Here is a 23,604-nt window from a genome sequence, read left to right as displayed (position 1 = left end):
TCCTGCTCCAAATGTCTAGATACCAGGTGGGCATCTGTAAGGAGCTGGGGCTTCTCATTTAAACAGGATTTTAAAGAAGGGAAGGAAGACAAAAAAGGAATATTAGAATTATCGATACCTCATCAAAATCAGCGATGATTTCATTCAGCAGCCGAAGGCACTCAAGTCCTTCACGGTTGACGTTGGATTCTGAGTAAAACTCTTTGAAATCCGGTATGGAAGCAAAGAGAACACAGACACAGTCGTAAGACTGGTGATAGAGATCCTGCTGGCAGAGAAAGGGCAGAGAGAGGTGATCAGACTTCTGCATGGGCAACATCCATCCAAAATCTCATCTCAGAGGATTCCATGTTCTGCACCCAAAAATGGAGATTATAAAAATTGCTATCAATTTTTAGCTAACTCCCTTGGATGATTGGTCTGGGGCCAATTTCCTTAAGACCAAATGGACTTCCAAAAACAGTTCCTATGCCCCCCACAAAAATAAAGCCTTTAGACATAGAAGTCCATTTCTGGTTTTGAAAAATTGACATTTTTAGGTTAAACAGATCTTCTAATTTATTGAAAAACAGCACTAAAATGACTATTTATTTATGGGATAATGCCACAATTATGGTGACATTGAGCGACATCATCTGATAGTCTTCAAACAATCATGTGATAGTGATGGGCGCATCCCACTAAGCTCCTGTCACTTTTCTCAGCGTGAAAGAGTTCTTGGTCTGCTTCCTCAGATGCATAGACTAACCAAGAAGATTCATTATAAATGCCTTAATAAAAAAAAGGTTAAACATAATTTTGAAAAATTAAAATAAAGAAATGAAAAAGAATAAAGACAAGGCATAAAATAAGTGAGCAATAATTAGACAAAAAAGACAGCTTGGTGCAGTGTTGAATCAGGACCCTGGGAGACTGGGGTGCAAATCCCTACTGAGCCATAGAAACCCATTGGGTGCCCCTGGGCAAGTGGGTGATCTTGGGCATTTTAGGGATGTCATAATTCAAATACAACTTAATGATACCTAACAACAACAGGCTAAATGAAATGGCTATGCCATTTTATGATGCAAAGCCGCCAAGGCTCACCTCGTTGCGACGATTCTGGCGGATGAACTGCTGAGCGACATCAGCTGGCAGCACGTTCTCCAGCAAAACACGGTTGAGGTTCTCCATGGTCTCAATCTCCTCACGCTCTTTTTTAAACTTTTTCTTCCAGAGGAAATCTAAGCGGCAATAATACTCATTCTGAGAAGGAAGGAAGAGTTAAACAGTGAGCTCCTACCCACAGGGATCTTTCCTTTCATACAGAAGTGATTAAATAATGGCTAGAGTCATAGGCTATATCTACTTATTATGCAGTTATAGCAATATGAAACCAGCTTAAGCATTAAGTTGCTCAACATGTTGAGCCACTCCCTCCAGAAATTTTTGTTTGTTTTTGTCTTGCTTTGGGAAACTTTTTTAAAATGAAAGAACTGCATGTAAAAGTTGTTGTTTTTTTAACTAAAAAAAAATGAAACCATGTTGGCGCAGAAAACAATGTACTTTGTACACTAAAACCATTGTTCTCTGCACAGAAATTGTCGTTTTTACTACAAAAAAAGGTAAGCTTTTTGCCTTGTTGTTTCAGTCCAAAAATATACAGGATCACTGAAAAATGTGTAAACCCTCTCCTAGCAGAAATTGCAATTATTAATTTCTTCTTGTGAGAATGAGATACGTGGATATTTGTGTGCCTTCTTTAAAGACTTTATCACCATCATGTGTTAGTTTTATCTGTATACTTAGATAAAAATCACGTACTTTTATCTCCTTACTCATATTACAGCCAGGCGCTGCAGGAAGATGCAGAGGGCAATGGAATGGCACAAGCACACAGTCTATACACTGCTGATAAAGATTTCTGGGCCACATGTGCTGTGATTCTAGACACTCTTTTACAACTTTTAAAAAAAATGCTAATTGTAGGTGGAGTAGAAGTGAATTACATCTAGTCTACTGCTACTTAACATGGTAGTCTATATACCAAAGCTCAACAACAAGCCATCAGATGCTGGTCCCTGGGGAATTTGTAGCCAATGGGCACAAATACAGTGTCAGTCACTGGCACATGCAGGTGGGGGATAATAATTGCCAGTCCCCCACATCAGGCAGCTTAATCCAGGTTGACATCGCTTTAATTGTCAGGGCTCCATCCTATGGAATCCTGGGATTTGTCATTTGTTGTGGCACCAGCGCACTCTGACAAGGAAGGCTAAATGCCTCACAAAACTACAAGCCCCAGAATTTCATAACACTGAGCCATGGCCATTAAAGCAGTATCAATGTGCATTATTTCTGCAGTGTACAGCCTGGGGCATTTTAAAAGCAACTGGGAAAGTGGGACGGCACAGCCTGCTACCACATTGCAGAAACAATGCATTTTGACACTGCTTTAACTTGTCATGGCTCCATCCCGTGGTATCCTGGGTTTTGTCATTTGTTGTGGCACCAGAACTCTCTGACAGGGAAGGTTAAATATACCACAAAACTACAGATCCCATCATTCCATAGCACTGAGCCATGGCAATTAAAGCAGGTCAAACTGCCTTAATTGTACAGTGTAGATGGAGCCTTTTCTCCAAACCAGCACTCACTCAGATAAGAATCTACACCACAAACAACACAAAAAAGGAAAAAACATATCCTCTTAACCACTCAGGCACCTCCACCACAACATATTTGCTTGGCCAGGATGACAACTGTTTGAAACCACAGTCAAAAGAGGAAAACAATATATTATAGGGCAACAGTGGGGGGAAGGAGGGAAAGATCTGGCCTAGAAAGAGGCAGGAAACAGTGGGGTTTTGCACTGCGCATGGAAACAAATAGATATCCAATCACACAGAAGGCTGGGATGGGTGCAATGCCCAGTCTTGAACCCAAGAATCTTAGAAAATATACCTCAAAAACATACTTTAACAGGGAAAGAAAAACCTTTAGAGGTGGAAAAACAACAAACAGTTTATATATTTCTAGTACATTGAAATACTGCAGGGTCTCAGCCATAGACATGAGCTCTTCATGAAATGGAGGCTCATATTTTAGACCTATTTTGTCAGCAGTCCTCCTATTGCAAGTGTGGGCAAGTGTAGAAGGCTAGGAGACCATATTAGCCCCCTGGGACGCTTGGAAGACCATTCCAGCCACCATATTCCCACTGCAAAAAACTATTTTTTGCCCCAGATGCTTCCCAAATACCTTCTATGGAGCATGGAGGCAAAGTACCCCTCACACTCACTAGCAGGCATTTGATAATAAAGTATTTACATATATTTTTTAATCCCTGGGAGGCTATGGGGCAAAAAATGCACTGGATGATTTTTTCAGTTTACATCTTTCCCACCCCTTTTCTGATGGGAAGGAAAAAGCAATTTACCTGCCTCGCCAAAGCCAAGAGCGTGAAGAAGAAAACAAAGAATGAGAAAGCTCCCATCACCTTGGGTTCCTTCAGCACCCCAGGCCTGCAAGTGGAGGGTTAAAGAGAGGAGAACATCAACTTGGGACATCACACATGAGCTGTCAGGTTTCTCCTGAGAGAGGTGCACACAACAATAAGCGCTTATTACAAGAATGTGGTCATGATCACTTTGTGTGGTGTGCTCTCCATTTGTTGGGTGAAAAGATTGTTCTGCTGCAGCTATCTCCTTGAATCAATTTCAGTCCCCACTGTATCCTGAGGAAAAGGACCACAGCTGTATCTGTACAGCAGAAATAATGCAGTGCTTTAACTCCATGGCTTCATGCTATTGGATCCTGGGATGTATAGCTTGTTGTGGCACCAGAGGTCTCTGACAGAGACAGCTAAATATCTCACAGAACTACAAAACCCAGACTTTCATAGCATTGAGCCATAGCAGTTAAAGTGGTGTCAAACTGCATTCATTCTGCAGTATAGATTCAGCCAAAGAAATGCAGCAAAGACTGCATTCCAGAGACAAGGTTTTAGAAATGTAGGCCAACTTTTTGAAATGAGCACAGAGCTCTAATGGGCTTATTGCCTCCCATATGAATTTATCTAATCTCCTTTCAAAGGCATCTCAGCTAGCAGGTATCATCACAACTACACACTGTAAACATCTATCATGTTTTGTCCTGTCATACAGTTGTCTGCATTTAAAATTCACCTTTCCAGTGTGCTCCAGGTAATATGTGTGGTGTGTATGGTTCTTCTCCACTTAGTTTCATTCTCACCACAACAATCCTCTAAGATAGGTCAAGCTGAGAAGCAGTGATTTGATCAAGGTCACCCAGTAGGGTTGCCAAGTCAGGGAATCATTTTTGGCTGCCCTCTTCTGCATCGCCCATCAAAATGGGAAGCAATCCAGTTCAGTGATTGAAAACACTACCAATACTATTGCTGGTAACCTCCACTTAATGTCTGTCCTTATGCTGGAAGTAGGCTATAGACATCATGAGGACAAGTTACCTGAGAGCTGTCTGGTTAGGGTAGAGGCAGGAGACATAGCAGTCGGAGAGCCACGAGTGGGAGTGAAGGAACAGCACATTGTAGACAACAAGGCAAAGGGTCAACATGGTCAGCTTGAGCTCAAAGTTCATGTGCAGGAAGAGGGAGCATGAGAGGAACCCCAAGATACAGCAGTAGATGTAATACTATAGGAAGATGAGAGCAGGACAGAGAGCAAAAAGAATTGTTGTTAAAAGGAGAAGTATCATCCAACAAGTATAGATAAATACCAATGAAGTATTTCCAGAAGGATACATACTTACTGGCACACAGAAGAGGGTATCAACATGAATAAACTCTTGGGTGATGTTCACACCGGCCATGGTGGAATTTGGAGGGTTTGGAAAGCAGGAAGTCTCTGGCATAAAGAACTAACAAACAGTGATGGGAAAAGAGTATCAGAAGGGATGCTGCGAGGTACATGTGAATTAATTTGAGCTGGCCAAAGACAGGAGAGCAAAGAGAGTGTGCATTGTGCCTTAGATCAAGATTGGGATTGTATCTGTGCAAGGCAGGTGTTTCAATCTCACTTTAACTGCAATGGCACCAATCTGTAGACTCCTGGGATTTTTAGTTTGGTGAGGTAGTTAGAATTCTCTTCTGAGGACCTTAAGTGCTAGAAATCAGGAGACGGGAGTAGAGTTTTCTAGCAGAGAATTCTAAGTGGGTTCTTGGCATCTGTTCAGATTTGGTTCCAGGAACCCTCATGGATACCAAAATCCATGCATGATGATATACAATGGTGTAGTAAAATGTTATGCCTTGTATAAAACAGCAAAATCAATGCTTGCTCTTGCGGGGGGGGGGGGGGGGGGAAAAATATTTTCAAATCATGGATGGTTGAATCCATGGATGCAGAATCCATGAATATGGAAGGCTGGCTGTACTTTTCAAATTTTTCTAATTTGCCTGCTTCTCTCCCATCCCAAATATTGTAATGGCTAATGAAGAGAAGACTAATGAAAGCTTTTTTTAATTAATATTAGATAATACATTGGTAACCCAATAAAGCTATTACTCATGCTTTTTTGTTATTTTACTCAGCACCCATGCAGCTAAATTGTCAGTTTTGTTGTTAGCCAATACCACAAGAATCTTGTCTTTTAATTAATGTTCAATCTTTCTCCAGACAGAACCAAACAAACTTAATTCACACCCACCTGCTCTACAAAGAAAAACTTCAAGGATTTCAATTTTCTTTTATGTTCTTCCACACAGCCCAACCTTTCCCCCTCTCACCACTTCTCTGTCTTTCACAATCTCCCCATCTTGACAACATACCAAATTCAGAACAGCCATGGTGAGAACCACAAGTATGGTGACAATGCCCAGAGAGACTCGTAGCCATGGTTGGCTGCAGACACTGGCTGAGATGGATGGAACCCAGTATAAGACCTTCGGCCCTTTCAAGAAACACTTCTGGCCCAAAAAAGGGAAACATAAAAAAGACAAGAACATCCAGTTGATCCAGGATCCTGTTTTAATTCCAAGTTCTTATCATTCCATCAATGCTACCAGCTTTTTTGGTCAAAATTTTTATTAAATTTCAGGGCACAACTCTACTCAATCCAGCACATTGCATAAAATGGGCCTTATATTATTACTCATCAAATGCCTGTTGAACTAGAATAGTCTTTGCTTGTCTGCAAAAAGAAAATAAGGAGGGTGCCAGTCTAATGTCTCTGGGAAGTAAGTTCCAGAGCCTAGAAGCAGCCACTCTCTCATGACCTTCTCCCATGTTCTCACCAGATGTACCTGTGAAGGTGGTAGGACAGAGAGAAGACCCTTACCAAGAGTATGGACTGGTTCATAAGGGAGAATACGGTCCTTCAAATAACCTGGACCTGAGCCATTTAGGGCTTTTAAAGGCCATAACCAGCACTTTGAATTGTGCATGGAAATGGACTGGCACCCAGTGGAGCTGTTGCAGCAAATTAGTTTTGTGTTCCATGTAGCCAGAACCTGTTAGTAATTTCGCTGCAGCTTTTTGGATCAGTTGAAGTTTCTGAGCCCTCTTCAAATGCAGCCCCATGCAGAGCACATTACAGTAACTATACTAAAACCTAAACACCATTTTAAGCCATTTTATTCCCTCTTAACAGAAGCTTGCTATGGCTTTGACCATCAACCATATAAAAACAGAGGGCTGCAACTCTCAATATTATTAATCGCTCTCAGACATAGAGGTCACAGATAGCATTCTCTTTTGAAGAAGCTGCAACCCAGCCAGCTAGAGAGCCCTCGACCACACATGAAAGCCATGCTGACAGTGTGGGAGAAAAGCCATTAATGTCCTATAGGCTCCTCAGAAGATATATCCAGCAATTGAATGGCAAACACAAGGCAACTTACTGCCAGGTGACTAGCAAAGCAGGTGAGGAGGAGGAGGAGAAAGAGGAAGAATGCAATTCCATAGGATATCCCCAAGGCTTCTGTCCTGGATGTGGAGAAAGTAGAAAAAATACCAAATGTGCATGCATTAGCATAATATGAAATTTAATTTTAAAAAAAAACTGTGAAGTTTCCTTTCTTCTCCCACTGATCCTTGCCCCCCACTCAACCATTTCGTCAGCATTTTAAAGAGATGCAGGTGAATGTCACAGCCTGTTTCCGCCAACAGGCAGATTTTTGGGACCAGTGGTGTCACCTCTCTTAGTGTGTGACATCATGTGGCCTATATCCCCTGCACCCTCCCCCAGTGATGTCCCTGGCATGCATCTCTTTAATTTATAGAAAGAAAAATGGAGAAATGGCCCCACACAATGCATCATGTACTTTAGCCATACGTTCCTAATCCTAACATTGTTGTTCACCTGCAAGTTGTTTCCAACTTATGGTGACCCTAAGGCAAAGCTTGTCAAGATTTGATCAGAGGGGAGATGCCTTTGTTTTCCTCTGAGGCTAGGAGAGTGTGACTTGCCCAAGGTCACCCAGTGGGTTTCCATGGCAGATTTAAACCCAGGTCTCCAGAGTAATAGTCCAACACCCAAACCATTACACCAAGCTGACTCTCTAGATTATAAATCTTTGCTTATCTTGTTCTCAAACACAAGAATGAATTATTTCCAGTGTTTTCTCTTTACTGAGCAGTATCACAAGGGTTGTCTTTTGATGGTGATTTTTTGCACATTTCAGGAATTTTTCAAAAAAATAAAATAAAATTCTTAAAATTCTTTGTTTTGTGCAAAAATGTTTTCTGTGCAGAAATGTTAGGTTTGTGCAAAATATACAATTTTCTTGCACCCCTTTGTACCCACACACCAACATTTCTCCTTACTTATACACCACGAGGATCTGGATGACAAAGTTGGAGATGAAAACCAGGAAGGTGCAAACTGTGTAGTAATTAAAAGATGGAAGCGCCGAGAACCGATACTAGTAGGGGAAGAGAAATGAAGAAGGACTATCATGAGCAGGATGTCTTTCCTTCACAATCCCCCCATCTCATTTTACTCCATTCTGATTTACACCAGGATAATTTCCCATGTAACCTGTGCTCTCTCATCATCTTTGGTAGAAGGGAGGATCAACCTATTGATCTCCATGTCTTGTGATAATACAATTTCTCTCACTCCTGAATCTGTGGCATGTTGTCTGCAGAATTTTAGTCCAACACATCTGGAGACTTATAGATTGCCCACCCCTAGTCTAAAGATGTTCTGCACCTAACAAAGATGAAAATTCATTTGCCAGATTAAGCTAAAATGTGCATTTTTTTTCCTCCAATGATGGCCTGGAAGACTCCTCAGTCACAAATAGAATAGGAAGATAATGGGTTTCCCCCGCTTATTTTCCTCCAATATCTAATAGGGAAAGAATGTAGCAAGCAAGCAATTACATATAGACTCATTTGACTTTTCATAGGATCAAATCCAATTGATTCCAAATGGACATGCTTATAAATGAGGATCCTTATATGAGCTTAAGAATCCCCCTTGACTGTACAAGTCTTTAGAGGTTACCTCCTTTTCAAGAGACTGCTCCTTGAAATACAAGGTGATGCGATTCAAATCTTCTGACTTCTTCCATTGCCTAAGGGCATCAGCATGGCAGAGAGAGAATAGAAAGGGGAGATTTTACCCTGGGGTACCTCTTCATCTGCTTTCACTCATCTCCCTTCCCTTGAAATGTAGACTTAACCAACCAAGGATTATTTTCCAGTGCTCAAAAGTACAGACAAAATGGACAGCCAATGTTTGCAGAAAAGGTGAATGATTGGTTGCTGTTGTTTTTCAGATCCCTCTCTCCTCAGTTTTCCACATCTTCCTATTTTCCTCTCCCTATTTTCTTGGCTCTTTTAAATAAGGATAATAGATTGTTGGTGGTTTCCCTGCTTTAAAAAAAAGCACACACTAAAAGACTATCCTTGATTTTTGCATTGTGGAAGCCCATCAAATATTGAATTCAAATTTGTGCTGTTCAGATGTTGTGGACAGCATCCCTCACCCCAAACAGGTCCCGCGCCATGGATAGCTTCTTTAAAATCCATAGCAGATGCACCATCTCATGGCCACTGGAGTCTCTAGTTCCCACTTGCCATGGAAGTCCTGGGCTATCATCCACATCATTCTGTCTTGCTGTCTTCCTTCCATCTTTTGCAATATATTTATACTTTTCACTATCCATCCCCATCCTCAGCTCTTTCCCCTGCACTGCTTCATTGACCATGGAACTTACTTCTGTGAGTTAAGCTGTTCAATCAGTTGGAAGAACTTTTCATCCACACCTTCCAGGTCTTCATCTGGGCTCCTGGGGGCACGACCCCTGATATACCATACAAATTGAAGAGTAGAAAGACCCATTAGAGAAGTGAGGAGCAGAATAGGGATCAAAAATGTGTGTGTGTGCACGCACATGTGCACGTGCCTTCAAGTCACTTGTTCACTTATGGAGACCCCATGAATTTCATAGGGTTTTCTTAGGCAAGGAATCTTCAGAGGTGGTGTTGCCAGTTCCTTCCTCTGAAATATAGCCTCCAGAACCTGGCATTCATTAATGGTCTCCCATTCGAGACCAACCAGGGCTTAGCTTCCAAGATAAGATGAGATCTAATGTCTTGAGGGTATGTAAGTTGTTAGCGTATTTAGGATAATTTATTTTAGCAATTAAGGCTGGCATTCTGTTTGGGAGTTACATCTTCATAAAGGGCCTTAGATGGGTGCAAAACTGAATTATGTAGTTTGCTGTTCATCCCACCCTCAATAATTGCACACTTGAAAACTCTGTTTACAGGTTATGTGCATTCATTTCTAGTTGCGGTAGAAGTCAACATTTCCAGTCTCAAGGTTCCATAAATCTAGACCATGATCTCTGACATAAAATTCCTTTGAGTACCACTGCTCATCAATTAAGTCTTTCTCATGCATTACTGCTAAATGCAGAAACTGTTCTTACCGCTCTATGGTCCTCTGCTGGTTCAAAGATCCCAGAGAAATCTCCTGCAAAAAAACAAGGAAAGGGGACTATAGCATGAAAAACATTAATGTTGTTCCTCATCCGTATTGCTCTAAAAGTTTGATTTGCTAGATGAATAATTTGCAATCTTCACAGTTTCAAAACTAACTATGAGAGTGGTTTGGGCAATGGAACCAGTTGCCTAGAGAGGTTGTGGGATGGCCTTCTACAAATATCTCCAAAACGAGGCTGGACAGATAACGGTTGTGGATGCTTTACCTGGAGTTCCTGCACTGAGCAGGTGTGTTGTACCTGATGGCCCATAAAACCACTTCCAACTGTATGATTCCATGAAAATATATTTTCTTGCTCACCTATTTCTTAAGTATATTTTTTAAAGTTGCTTATACAGTGGGCCCTTGCTTTACGTGGGGGATCCGTTCCAGATTCCCCCGCGTAAAGCAAATAATGCATAAGCTTGAGCCCCATGATAACCAATGGGGCTTATGCTTGCAGCGCGGCCACGCATTCCATTCACAAGCCCCATTGGATATAATAGGGCTTGTTTTCATCGCATGGCAATGCATGCACGCAGGGCATGTGCCCATTTCCTAGGTGAGTTCAGCGTATGCTGAAAGCCGCCTATAAGGAGCTCGTGTATAGGCTCACTGTACAAAGGCAAAATTGCAATACATTTTGTCAAATTATATTCTTTGCTTCCAGCAAAACAACAACAACAGTACCAGGACTCATTGGCAACATTACAATAATTTTCATTTTAATTTTTTTTTTTTTGCTCATACATCTTATTTGCAAATGGGGGGATGCAGTTCTTTGCCTGGTGGAAGTTCTGTTTTAACCAAGTTGAGACAGATGCAAAGGTGTAGCTATCAGGGAAATGGGCAAAACGAAAGCATTCCCAAATAAGAAATTTATCCTTTGATGTATTTTGTTTTCTTTCCCCAAATTCCTACCATGGACGTGACTTAAAACATCAGTGAAGCATTTACAAATACATTTTAGACATCCAAAGAAAAGGGGTAGGGAATGTGACCAAGTGACTGAGAACACAGAAAACAAAACAGTTCTAGGTGTGAATGATTTTTCAGAATCTCATTTTTTGCAATCTAGAAATTTTGGGGCTGAATAGTGGAGGATTTGTTGTTGTTATTACTGTGTGCCTTTGAGTCAATTCTGATGAACAGCAACTCTAAGGCAACCCTATCACAGGGTTTTCTTGGCAAGATTTGTTCAGAGAGGGTTTGTCATTGCCTTTCTCTGAGGCTGAGAGAGTGTGAGTTGCCCGGTAGGTTTCCATGGCTGAGTGGAGATTTGAATTCCAGTCTCCAGAATAACAGTTCAATATTCAAACCACTACGCCATACTGGCTCTCAGTGGAGGATAGCAGGAATTATGTGAGTAAACTCTTTTTTTCTAAAGCACCTGGTATTCATCGGGGCCTCCCATCCAAGTACTAACTAAGGTTGATATGGGATCTGGTGCCTTTAGAGTATTTAATCCCTATCTTATATAGAAAGTTCCTTATTTCTTAAGCATGTAGTTCTGGAAGATCTGAAGCCAGAGGGAGCAGTCAGGCCTGACTAAATTGGATGGCTGGTGCAAGGGTTCCACCTGCTGGACCTACCGAGTGGTTGTTCCGAACAAATCCTGCTGACTCTGGCGGAAGGTTGTCCCGCTGTTTGAGATTGGCAAAAGGCTTGGCTGCACCCCAGGACTCCAGGTAGCGGGTCATCCGAACTGATGCCCTCATCTTGTAGCTCTCGCCTGGCACAGGTGAAAGCGTTTCAGTGGAGCTTTCTTCTTCAGCCTAAAGATAACAGGAACCAGGAGGATGAGGAAGTCCCATGAATGAGAAACCAGACACACCAAGCTAGATCACCACTTCCCTTTATCTAGGGTTGCATGTGAAAATTGCACAAAATCACAGTACAGACTTTCATACCAACTTTAGCACTGAGCATACCGAGAAGCAGGTCTGTGTTTCACAGAGGAGATTCCTAGCCCTTATGAAGATGTGCTCAAACGTCTGTGAGACCCACTCTGCAAAATGTTACAACACAAGATGCCTTACCTCAGGTCAGACTATTTATCTGTCTAGTCTGGTATTCTTTACTCTAAATGGCAACATTACTCCAGGCTCTCAGTAAGAAGGATTTCCTACTATCTGTTACTTCAGAAATTGAGAGCTTCTAACTATGGACGGTAATTCTTTATTTTTCCAATTCTTGACAGATGTTGAGAACAATGAAGTATTTTTTTTCATGCCATAGCTTCAGGATACTCAGAGGGAGAAAAAAAATCTGAAAATTAGGAAATTGAGAGTCACGCAACTTGTCCAGGAAATTGTTTAGTTTTCCAGATACTGCACAGCCTTTGCCACATAAGTGAAAACTGTGCAGCTTTTCTTACAGAATGAAAATCTTGCAAACCAGCAAAGGCTGAACATTCAATTCATCCAGGTTTCTTTTACTGCGTATAACATTTGGTTTCCACGACTTTCAGATTTTCAAAGGCTGCAGCCATGATATCACACTGTTTGCATTTCCCCCCCAGTCCACAACAAAAAACAATATAAGAAAGAGAAGAAGGGGGTTCCTGAGAAAGCTGCACAATTTTCTGGGCATAGCAAAAAGACAGCAAGCATAGGTTTTCACAGCAAAAGCTTTACAATTTGTCAAACTTCTGTGCAGTTTCCAAAAATGGCACAGTTTATGTTGTGCCAGGAATGAACAAACAAAAGGTTCCTGCAAGTTGCAGGAACTTTCAATGTGCCATTTTCTTCCTGCACTATTTTCCCGCTGTGCTAAGAACTCCAAATTTGACTCCATTTGGAAAATTAGGGATGCAATTCTTCACTCAGTTTCTTTCCAGAAGTAGCAAAGAATAATTTCAGCAATTTTCTTCCGGCTGCAAGAAAGTCTTTAAAAACCATAGTTTTTAAAAGGCTATTCACAGTTCAGAATGTATTCTCTGGAAAATTCACATGAAGTTGTTATGCACAGAAAACAGCATTTTCTACATGGAAAATAATATTTCAGTACAGAACTATTAATTCCTGCACAGAAAATGCTGTTATCTATACAGAAAATATTTGTTTTCTGAGCAAAACAACCATGTACGAATTTTTCAAAGAATAGGTTCTCAGCTGTAAAGATTTTTGACAGTACAGGATTTTTCTCCTCAGTGTTTCTTAACACTGGAAAAACATGCTTTTCAATCATTTTTTAAAATATTTTTGAATGTTCTTTCCATCATTATGGGAAAGTGATGAATTCCCATTCCATCCCTACCTCTGATCTTCAGCTATTGTGGTCTACAACACCCACAATCCTACACAACTATCTTTGTTGGGTAGTGCAAATGGGAGTTATAACTCCAACCCCTCCTCCATTCCTGGAGGATTTCTATGTGCTGCCCAAATTCTCTAACCTAGGAGCAAGCACAGTGCTGCAAGCAAGTAAAATACCTCTATTTTTCTCTGCAGTCCTTTTCAAAATGACAATAGGAAGTGGCAATCTGGAGGGGGAGTTGGGATAGGGAGAAAAATAACCCCTGACCTCCATGCAGTTGACCACCATGATCTAGTTCTACACAGGTCCATCTAGTTCAAGACAGAAAATCTACAAAGGTATGGAAAGCCTTCCACTATCTTGATTATTGGAAACCTTCTGCATCTAAAGCAGGTGCTCCCAAAGAACCTGCAGGTGGAACCATCCCAGTGGCACCTCACTGCAAGCATCATGGAGAGCTCCTCACCTTGGGATCAATGACCAAAAAGGTTCTAATTCGGTTCTCCTTCAAGTACGAGTCCCGTTGCCAGCAACAAACTTCTTCCACAGCATACACACCACCCAGGTGTGACAAGGTAGCCTCTGTAATGTGAACCCTCCTAGAAAGGAAAAGGTACTGGTATGTAATTCTTGCCTTCAAAGGATCAACACAAGACACAGAAATTAGGCAAGGAAAGAATATTCATTCTTATTTGTCCCCAGGTCAAAGAACAGGTCTACTGGAGGTCAAGAAAGCCCAACAGAAAGATTAATTGACAAGCAAGCAAGAATCTTCTGGATTTTTTCCCCAGAGTCAAATGTTCTGGAATGTTGTGGAGGAACTGCTTTGTGTAGAAAAGCATGTAGGAGTTTTTGTGCACACACACAAAAAAAAGTCTGTGTAGGTATCAGGTTTCCTGCACAGAAAAAAAAATCCTGCACAGAAAATAGGATTTTGCACACACAAAATGTCCACAGGATTTTCTACACCAAATAATTCCTCCACACCATTTCTGCAAATGAATATTTGTTTTCTCCCTCAAGGGAAAGAAAACCACTGTAGTTATTCATTCTCACATGCAAGAACAAAAAGGTAGAAGAAATACATCCTGAACAAAGAATAACTGTGTGGCATGGGCTTCTGCCATGCACTGTCATTGATTTGTCAGCCCAACAAAAGTCCATCAGTTAGACATTCCATATAGACCACTAAAGGTCACCCCACAACTATGGAAATTCTGACAACTACAGCATTTTTGTCAAGGGCTGCATTTCCACTATGATTTAAAGCAAATTGTTGATCGGGTTATATGACCATAGTTCCCATTTGAAACCGGATCCGATCCTACTGTGATCGGTTTCAATCGCAATGAAGAGAGGCAGACTTGCTAATTAGCTTACTTGCTGTTCACCGCTATGATCTTTGGAATAGCGGCATATAAATAAAACAAATTATTATTATTAATTATTAAACGCAAAAAAACCCTTTCTTTGCTGACACTAGTTCTTTGGCAGTTCTTTTGAAAAGTATATATTCTGAAATGTGTTCAAATAGTGGGAATGCCGGATCTGAATCACATCATTCTGGAGGGGAAGGACTAATGACAGAGAAGTGTTTACCATCCCTCCTCAGTTTTTATAGATCCCCCCTCCCCAGTGCTGCCTTTGTGCTTGTGGTGTGAACTATTTCCACATGGTTTTTTATTTCATTAACAAAATTTAAATATATATATATATATATATATATATATATATATATATATATATATATATATATTTCCCAAGCTGGGCTGCCACTTACATCACTGATGACACACAGATGATTGACATTTTGAAGTGGCACAAACTGGTGGGGATGACAATCGTGCCAAAAAAGAAGCAATTACAAGGGGATAATGAAAAGGTCCACTTTCATAGTGGGAACAACGGACCTTTTGGAATCAGTTTACCAACACAGAGCAAAGGCAAATCACAAACAGGTTTAAATGTAAGTGGAAATGAGCCCCAAGGCTGCAAAAGTTTCACCAAAGGACAGAACAGAAAGAAGGATCACTGATTACTTTAGCATTCAAGCATATGCTTGTGTAATTCCTCTTCTGTACCACTAGGCAGCAGCATTGCTCTCATAGTTCAATTGACCTTTGAGAAATTACCAAGAATAATTACATAAGGAATCGTATTATTATTTGGTTAGGATAAATATACAGAGTTGATGAAGGAGATGGGAAACTGATCACTGATTCAATCTGGAATATCAGCAATTAAAGCTATAAATAGCAGCCATGGTGAGCTAATCAAGCCTGGCATCCTAATTGCTAATAGATTTGAAACCGCAAAGTCTAATTTGAATCTCATTAAAATCTCTGATATTCAATGGCAGCGGCAGCCAGTGCCTTCATATCGGAAAAGCAGTGGGTTCACTTCAGGTTTTAGTCCAAACTTTTTAAAAAGTAGCCAAGGGTTTGGGTCTATTTTGAAGGTAGCATTGGGCACCTTGGACCGCTTTTTTAAAAAATTAAAAAGCCTGGAGCAGATTTACTACAGTTCAGATTTCCACTTCATTCACACTTGGGAATGCCTTTCTAAGCCAGACAAGCTAATGGGGTTTTAGCTGTTTTTAGCTGTTTATTTTTATTGTATAATTGTATTGCGTGGTTTGTTTTTATCTATTGTATGTATACGATTAATGTATGTAAACCGCCCTGATCTGAGGAAGGTGCGGTATATAAATAAAACTTTTATTATTATTTATTTAACATTTTAAAGGGCAGCCGAACCTTTAATTCCAAGAACTGTTGGTTTCTGTGTGCCTTCAAGTCACTTCCAATTTATGTGAATTTATCACAGGGTTTTCTTGGCAATACGTGTTTAGAGAGGTTTTCCCATTGTCTTCCTCTAAGGCTGAGAGTGTGTGACTTCTTCAAAGTCCATGGCTGAGCAGGTATTGAAGTCCTGGTCTCCCAGAATCATAGTCATACCACCATACCACACTAGCTCTCTCACAAGAACCATATCATTTCAATTTGTCAAGAATTAAGAGTAAGTGTTGGCTAGATTGTCTTCTGTCAGTGTTTAATTTTGATAATAGTGCAATGAATCGAATTAAACGACATTAGTCAAAAGCCCCATGTGAGGTAAAACATGCAAAATGAATCTCAAATAATTAAGAACAAAAATAAACTGATACCTGATATTTATGTTAGAGGTAATTCCTTCTTGTTAAGAATACTCTCCTGAATTATATTGTTAATCCCAACTAGATTAAACCCATTGAACTGACATTAATGGAACTGACATTAATGTTGATTTATTATGCTCCCATTGAGTTAATGGATATATTTTAGTTATCAGTAATAATAGGTTTTAGGCCACTGGAAAATAATAATCTATTTCAATAACCTCACATTATCCAACTGTTTCTCCTTGGAAGAATTCCATACAATTCTGAACGTCTTTTTCTAGTGCAATCCATCATTCCAAGTTTTCTCTTCCATATCCATCCATGGTCTATTGATTTAAGGTGCTAAGAAATTTAGCCAATCTTGTATAAAAACAACAGCAAAATGGCCAGTTGCCCAATATTTTCATTGTCTGAGTGGTAAGACTCTTTACTAATGATAACTAATAGTGAGAAACACTTAGTTCTTTCAAGTCTCCCAACTAGGGTTGCCATATCCCAGTTTTGGCCAGGACATTCCTGATTTTTCAGCCTTTGGGAATGTTCCAGCCAAGTTTTAGAAGGATGTCCTGCTGTCACTTTGGCATGGCAGTGGTGGCCTGTGGGGCCTGGCAAGATCGCCAGGCCTCACTTGGGGCTGGTGGGGGATTGAGGCCTCCTCAGCCACCGCCTCCACCTCCCTGATCCTGATGCAGCAAGGTCAGGGAGCCTGAGGCACAGGTGGCATAGCAAGTCCTCCCTGGGGCTGGAGGTGAGGCACAGCATGAATTTATATTAATGTGTTTTTTGTTTTACAGTCAGCCCTTCTTATACATGGATTCTTTTATACACAGATTCAAGCATCCATGGTTTGAAAATATTCAAAAAAAGTATAAATTTCAAATATCAAACCTCGATTTTCCATTTTTTATAAGAGACACCATTTTGCTATGTCATTATATTTAATGGGACTTGAGCATACACAGATTTTGTTATACATGGGAGATCTTGGAACCAAACCCAAGCGTATAACAGGGGTCCAGTGTATTAATGTTTGGGGGGTTTGGTTGGTCATGTCCTCCATTTTTCTTGAATGTCCTGGATTTTGTCCTATATTTTCCCTGGTTTTGCGGTAGAGATTATGGCAACCCTACTTCCAACCAGGAAAGGCTGATGAAAGCTCCATCCAAAAGACTCTCCATCCAAAAAACTCATACTTAAAGCAGTGTAGTAGAGATAGAGCCATAATTCTCTTCCCCATGCAATCAGAACTGTATCAGAATGTTTGTGTTGCAATTTGTTCCCAAAACCAATAGAGGGCAGTTTTCAAGCACAAACATGTACCACTTGGGAGCATCCCAGCTCACCATCTCATTTCTCTCACCCTGGCACACCTCCAGCTTCCATGTGATTGGCCAATGTCACATCGTCAGACCAAACATCGTACTGCCATTTTTGGAGGCCAATCACCCCACATAGGACATTTCCAGAATGAACTCCCACTCTCATGTTGATATCCACCCCAGTGGCATCACGCAGTTTCCTGGGGGCAAAACAGAACAAATTTGCTTTATTTCTAATCCAGATCAGTAAAGAGACTATATACCTATTCCCATCTATCTAGAAAGAAATATGAACAATTAAAAACAAGCAAACATTGGCAATAGAACATTTTCCTGCTGGACATAATAATGGCTGTGTTTGAACATCCTGCTAAGCCACAGTTTATGTTTGCTTCTTTGTTGCTTTAGCCATGAATTGCCTGCAGACCACCTGACAAACCACGTTTGCTTTCCCCATTTTTGGTCAGTTTTCTCTCTCTCCTTTTGCCATATCTTATTTCAGAGTGAGTAGTTATAGAAACAAATCAGAGACAGCCACAGTTCTAGGCTTCATGACAAGGCGTGGTTTAAACAAACCAGATCTCACATGCCAGTGATAACAAACAATGATTTATAATCATGATTTGTGGCTGGTTATATCTTTTGCACATAACAAGAAGCCAAAATTCAACATAGACAAACTGGCTTACTGCTAAGCATGACCCCAATCAACTGACAAAACTCTTAAACTGATTTGAGAAATCTCAGCTCTGATGACAATAGAGAAATTTAAACCACCAAAGATAAAGAAAGAAATGGGGAACAAACAATTCTCACACAAAAACTTTCCATGATCTCAACCACTGACCACTCTACCTAATAATAGGGCTAGCTGTCATCATACATACCAAACTAAAACATCTGAATGTCAATTTTCTTTATACCCTATTCTCACTTTAATATTGGATTGGTGTTGCTGTTTCCATGCAGGACAGAAACAAACTTGTATTGCAAGCACCCCCAGTAACCCACTCCACTCACTTGATGGCCTGGCACATGTCAAGCCCCATCTTGACACAATTCCGGGCATGGTTAGGCAGTGACACAGGCAGCCCAGAGACACAGTAGTAGCAGTCGCCCAAGATCTTGATCCGCATACACTCATTATCCTAGAGGGAAAGGGACTAAAAGTAGTCTTTGACTCCTGGACTCTGAGGCCCTATCTGCATGGGCCAAATAAATTGGCCTCTCACCCATCTTCTTGGCAAAGAGACCGAACGACACACAGCCCAAACCTCAGGTCTGGTGCGAACAGACTGGAGGGTATCTAGCTCATTCAGCACCAGAACTAGAGTATACCTCACTTAGAACAGATTTTAAAAACTTACTATTTGCTCTGGAGCTCCATGGAAGATCCACAGCCTTCAATTTCAACATGGCGCAGCTGTTTAAAATGCATGCCCAATGCCACTGCTGCTGCCAGTTGCTTGCTCTGAAGTCAGAACAAGGTACTCAGCCATGCAATCATTGCTGGATGCCTTGTTCTGACAGAGCAAACCAACCTGCAGTGGTGACAGACTGGACCTCAGTGAGATGTACATGCTAACAGCCACCCAGCATTTGTAACAGGGAAGGGGTGGGGCAGCTCTGAAGCCAGGATACTCCAGGCTGCCCTTGGAGTATCCTGGCTAGTGGAGACAGGACCTTTATCTCCATGACAATGGGGCTATCACAAGATAACCAATTATGGCTGCATGGGTTGGATGCTATGTCTTCCAGTAGGGAGGGGTAGACATTTCTACAAGTGATTTAAAAGGCCCACTCTTGGATACCATTAAAGCTCCATAGTGAGAAACATCATTTTTCAAGATAAGTTGCTGGAAATATATATACAATGCGCCTGTGTTATACGCAGGTGCGCTATATGTGGCTTTGAGCGTACGTGCTCAAGCTGCGGGGAGCGCGCGGGGCGTGCAGGGCAGCACATCCCATTCGCGAGACGTGCAGGGCGGCACATAAGGTGAGTCTCAAATATATATATATATATATATATATATATATACACACACACACAAACAGTAATTATAATTAGGGATTTAACAGATACTTTAAATCTTTTCACCCTTCAAGATAATCCTATATCAAGACATATCAAGACACCCATCAGGATACAGTCAAACCACCACAAGATTTTTCATATTTTGGGCTCTTTTGTGAAAACTTCACTTGCACAAAACTTCCTTTGCACAAAAGGGTCTTTCACACAAAACCATTTTGTGCAGAAGCCAACATATTTTCTTACAAAGTACCCTATTTTCTGCACAAAAATGGTGGGTTTCTGAACAAACAAATTTTTCACAAAAATGTCTTGAAATCCAAGAAGTCATCAGAAAATGTGCAAAAGTTCTCATAATTTCGTGTAGCTGCACTCCAGCAACAAAATTGCGTGGCACTGTTGCGTGAGAAAAAAAGACCGCTAAAAAGCAGCTCCTTTTTGTGCTGCTGCAAACAGCTGGAGGTGCACGAGCATGTCGCTGCTGCACGGCTCCATCTGGAGACCACGCAGCAGTGAAGTCATCACTACGCACACCATCTATTCAGCGCCGTGCAGCGAGGACACCCTCATCACATGCGGGAGGTGAGGGGCGTCTAGAAACGCCTCCCCTCGCATGTGATGAGGGCGTCCTTTTCAGCCCATCTGTACCGGGCCACTGTTTAGATCTAGGCTTAGTAATGGACTCGTACTTAAGTTAGTCACGACTGAATTAGGTCTCAATGATTTCTACAGGTTTCTTTAATTATCACTAGGTCCCAATCCAACCCTATATATGGATCCTGTCATCCTTTTTCTTAAAGTCCTTTGCTTTTAAACCTCATAACAGTCCTGTGAGAGTCATTGGCACAAGGTCACCACATAAGTTTTGCAGTTAAGCATAGGGTCTCCTACTCACCTTGGCGATCTGATCAAATTTGCCAAAAAGTTCATTGAGCATAAGGACAAGCTCCTTGGGGGAGCATTCACTGGCCAAGAGAGTGAAGCCAACAATGTCAGCATAGAGAATGCTGTAGAAGGAAGAGAAAATGGAAGAGAATGAGAAAATTAGAGAGAGTTGAGACCAAGCAGATGTATTGTTTATAACATGAAGTGGACCCAGTACATTTTCCCAATCTTCTCTTTCCCATGACGCAGCCATTAATACAGGGTTGGGCAACCTGTGGTCCTTAGGTAAGAGATTATGGGAGTTGTAGGGCAACACATCTGAAGATCCAAATGTTCTCCACTAAAGACAGGTCTAGCCATCTTGCAGATGACAGATTGCCTTTAAAACAAGTACCTGACATTCTGGTGGCGCTTCACATAGAGGTTGTGGAAGTTATTGGTGCTCTCATGCCGGCGCTGTGCTTGGCCTCCATCCCGTAGTCTCTCGATGATCTCAGCCTTCATCTCCAAGGCAATGTAGGCAGGAAGTATGGAGAGGAGAAGGTGTTCCTAGAATTACCATCAGGGTTAGGAGAGAAAGGAACTGAGTGACTTTACCCAAGACCCTTGAGATTATGGACCAAATAATATCATGGCAACTCCTGCTTTAACTTTGTCACTGGGCTGTTCTGATGCTATCAGAGTCTGTGAACTTCCTATGGTATGAGTCTGAGGTATCCACCTTTTGGCCTTTTCATGCTATATAATTACAGTGGTATCATTCTGCTTTAACTGTCATAGCTGAATTCCATGGAATATGGGATTTGTAGTTTGGTGAGACAAAAAAGTTCCCTGGTTGAAAATTCGAAATGCTCCTCCCTCAACTGCAAATCCCAAGATTCCAGAGTATGGAACCATTGCAGTTAAAGTGGAATCACAGTACTATAGCTATGTGTACTGAAAGAGTCCTTTGATTATGGCAAGCTAGTTGTTGAACAAGTGTTCATCTGGGCATGAGTAGAATGTCAAACACCCTTTACAACTGGATGCACACAGGAAGCTAACATCTCCAGGCATTAGCACTCCAGGATTTCAGACAGACACTCCAGTAGGCCTTCTTGGTTATTGATCTTGAAACAGTTCAAATACAAAGCTCTTTGTCTCATTCTACTCTACCTGGTGCCTTTTCTCTGACTCCAGCTTGACTCGGGATTGGATGAGGTTGAAGGTCTCATGAAAGGTCTCCCCCAAGGCCACTTCCATCAGATGCTTATGGTAGGCACCCACCAGGTTACCACAGACAAAAATGACTAGATTGGCCAGGAGCTGGAAACATACAAATATGAGAATACAGAATTAAGTCAGATGGGAAAGGGATGGTGATGTGGTGAAAGAAAGCATTGGAGGGAACATCTCCTGGAGATGCTGCCCAGTGGTATCAACCAAAGGTAGTTTTTCACAGAAACTAATCTCTCTGCTCTCTGTTAGCCTAAAGGACAGAACTAGATCTAATTGATATAAACTACAAGAAGATAGCTCTTGGATGAACTTGAGTCCACTACAGGGTGGCGGGCTCTTTCATGGACATCTTCTAGAAGGGACGAGAGGTTGCACCAGATGGCTTACAAGGCTGTGCCCAACTAATCTGGTCTAGTACACAAATGGATGATAAAAGATGGTAGCCGGAAGTATAATATTGGATGGAGAAATGAATATAGAAAGAATGACAAGATGGAAACATGGATAAAGTAGATGAGGAACTGACAGGACAGAGGAGAGGTGGCAAAGTGGAGAGACTCAATGAAAAATGATTATATGGATCCCAAGATTGCCATCAAAAGAGCAAAGAGATTGAATGAAGATGTATCTAAACCTCAGTCAACCAATAGCTGACCACAGCTGGGTCATGTAACACCAGTTGGTTTCATCCAGTTGCCCATTTGTTTCAATTGCAAATTTTCATGAGGAGATGGGGCAGCATTTATTCCCAAGGATGATACCTAGAGCTCTGAAAAGCAATTTGAAAGGAGGTATCACAAAGAAGCTTTGAAACAGGAGATAATGCAGGGACTTGGCTGAGAGACGTACCTATGGCATCATGCCAAATAATATCCCATCAGCCCAATTGGAAAGGATAGATAGGCCAGGCCTTACCTGCAGGGCCAAATTCAACTGTGAGCCAGGCTCCATCGCGAGGTAGACAGTCAGGACTATGATGTGGGAGAGAGAGGAGACCATGCCAGCAGCCACTGCATCTTCCATGCCAACTGGCAACATGGTGTAAACAATGAAGATGATGAAGAGGAAGAAGGAAACCTTGGAGGAAAGAACTTGGCATCAGTCATTCTTCAAACAAAACTCAAATGAAGATAATACACATTCTTTGGAAACAGCCTAAATACTTTTTTAAAAAGGCCACAGATCCTGTCTGATCTTGGAAGCCAAGCAGGATCAGTCTCGATTACTATTTGGATGAGAGACCACAATGAATACTACTGTAGGATTTATCTCAAAGGAAGGAACTGGCAAAACCATCTCTGAGGATTCCTTGCCTCTGGAAACCCTATAAAATTCCTGTCACCACAAGTCAACAGGCAACTTGAAGGCACACGCACCCACATAAATTCTATGGGGATGGGGATGAGGATGTGGGAAAACCTCAAGTCATGAGAATTTAATCAAGGGATTGCACCCAGTGTTCATTCTAGCTTTGGAACAAGCATCCCAGGCCCCGTCAGAATGATTAACAGAGACTGTCCCAGTGGAGTCACTAGGGGTAACGGACTTCAGGTGACACCATCAAAGGGTGTGACACTGGACAGCAGTGAGGCATCCCAAAGCCCTTGCCCCAGAAAGAAAGGGGGAACTCTTCTTTGTGTGGCAAATCCCAGCAAACACAAGGTGCAAATGTGAGGTGCAAACACAAACTTTTCTCTCTGTTTCTCCCTCCCACAGCCTCCCCCTCCCTATCTGTTGGCTCCACCATTGTCCTATGAGGGAGAGGGCTGTTTGCT

At 41.5% G+C, this 23,604-nt stretch overlaps 1 protein-coding gene across 3 annotated transcripts in view; it reads right to left on the bottom strand.

Annotated features, from left to right (window-relative positions):
• The window catches only part of ADCY4 (adenylate cyclase 4), a 41,718-nt gene that overhangs the window by 8,210 nt on the left and 9,904 nt on the right, over positions 1-23,604 (bottom strand). For 2 of the 3 annotated variants that reach the window (XM_042476661.1, XM_042476662.1), the window contains exons 4-22: positions 22,745-22,906; positions 21,767-21,916; positions 21,006-21,160; positions 20,622-20,733; positions 18,712-18,839; positions 17,733-17,891; positions 13,679-13,811; positions 11,547-11,729; positions 9,902-9,945; positions 9,185-9,271; positions 8,470-8,539; positions 7,785-7,882; positions 6,860-6,944; positions 5,789-5,926; positions 4,771-4,878; positions 4,469-4,653; positions 3,419-3,503; positions 1,087-1,245; positions 119-268 (exon numbers count right to left, since the gene is read on the bottom strand). In XM_042476661.1, coding sequence (XP_042332595.1) covers positions 119-268; positions 1,087-1,245; positions 3,419-3,503; positions 4,469-4,653; positions 4,771-4,878; positions 5,789-5,926; positions 6,860-6,944; positions 7,785-7,882; positions 8,470-8,539; positions 9,185-9,271; positions 9,902-9,945; positions 11,547-11,729; positions 13,679-13,811; positions 17,733-17,891; positions 18,712-18,839; positions 20,622-20,733; positions 21,006-21,160; positions 21,767-21,916; positions 22,745-22,906 — 2,391 coding nt within the window. The remainder of the gene's footprint in view (positions 1-118; positions 269-1,086; positions 1,246-3,418; positions 3,504-4,468; positions 4,654-4,770; positions 4,879-5,788; positions 5,927-6,859; positions 6,945-7,784; positions 7,883-8,469; positions 8,540-9,184; positions 9,272-9,901; positions 9,946-11,546; positions 11,730-13,678; positions 13,812-17,732; positions 17,892-18,711; positions 18,840-20,621; positions 20,734-21,005; positions 21,161-21,766; positions 21,917-22,744; positions 22,907-23,604) is intronic. The other variant, XM_042476663.1, reaches the window with a different exon arrangement.

Source organism: Sceloporus undulatus, chromosome 6 (assembly GCF_019175285.1).
Source record: "Sceloporus undulatus isolate JIND9_A2432 ecotype Alabama chromosome 6, SceUnd_v1.1, whole genome shotgun sequence".
Classification (NCBI taxonomy): Eukaryota; Metazoa; Chordata; class Lepidosauria; order Squamata; family Phrynosomatidae; genus Sceloporus; species Sceloporus undulatus.
The sequence above is the reverse complement of the archived record's forward strand: the minus strand, read 5'-3'. Positions and strand labels throughout refer to the sequence as shown.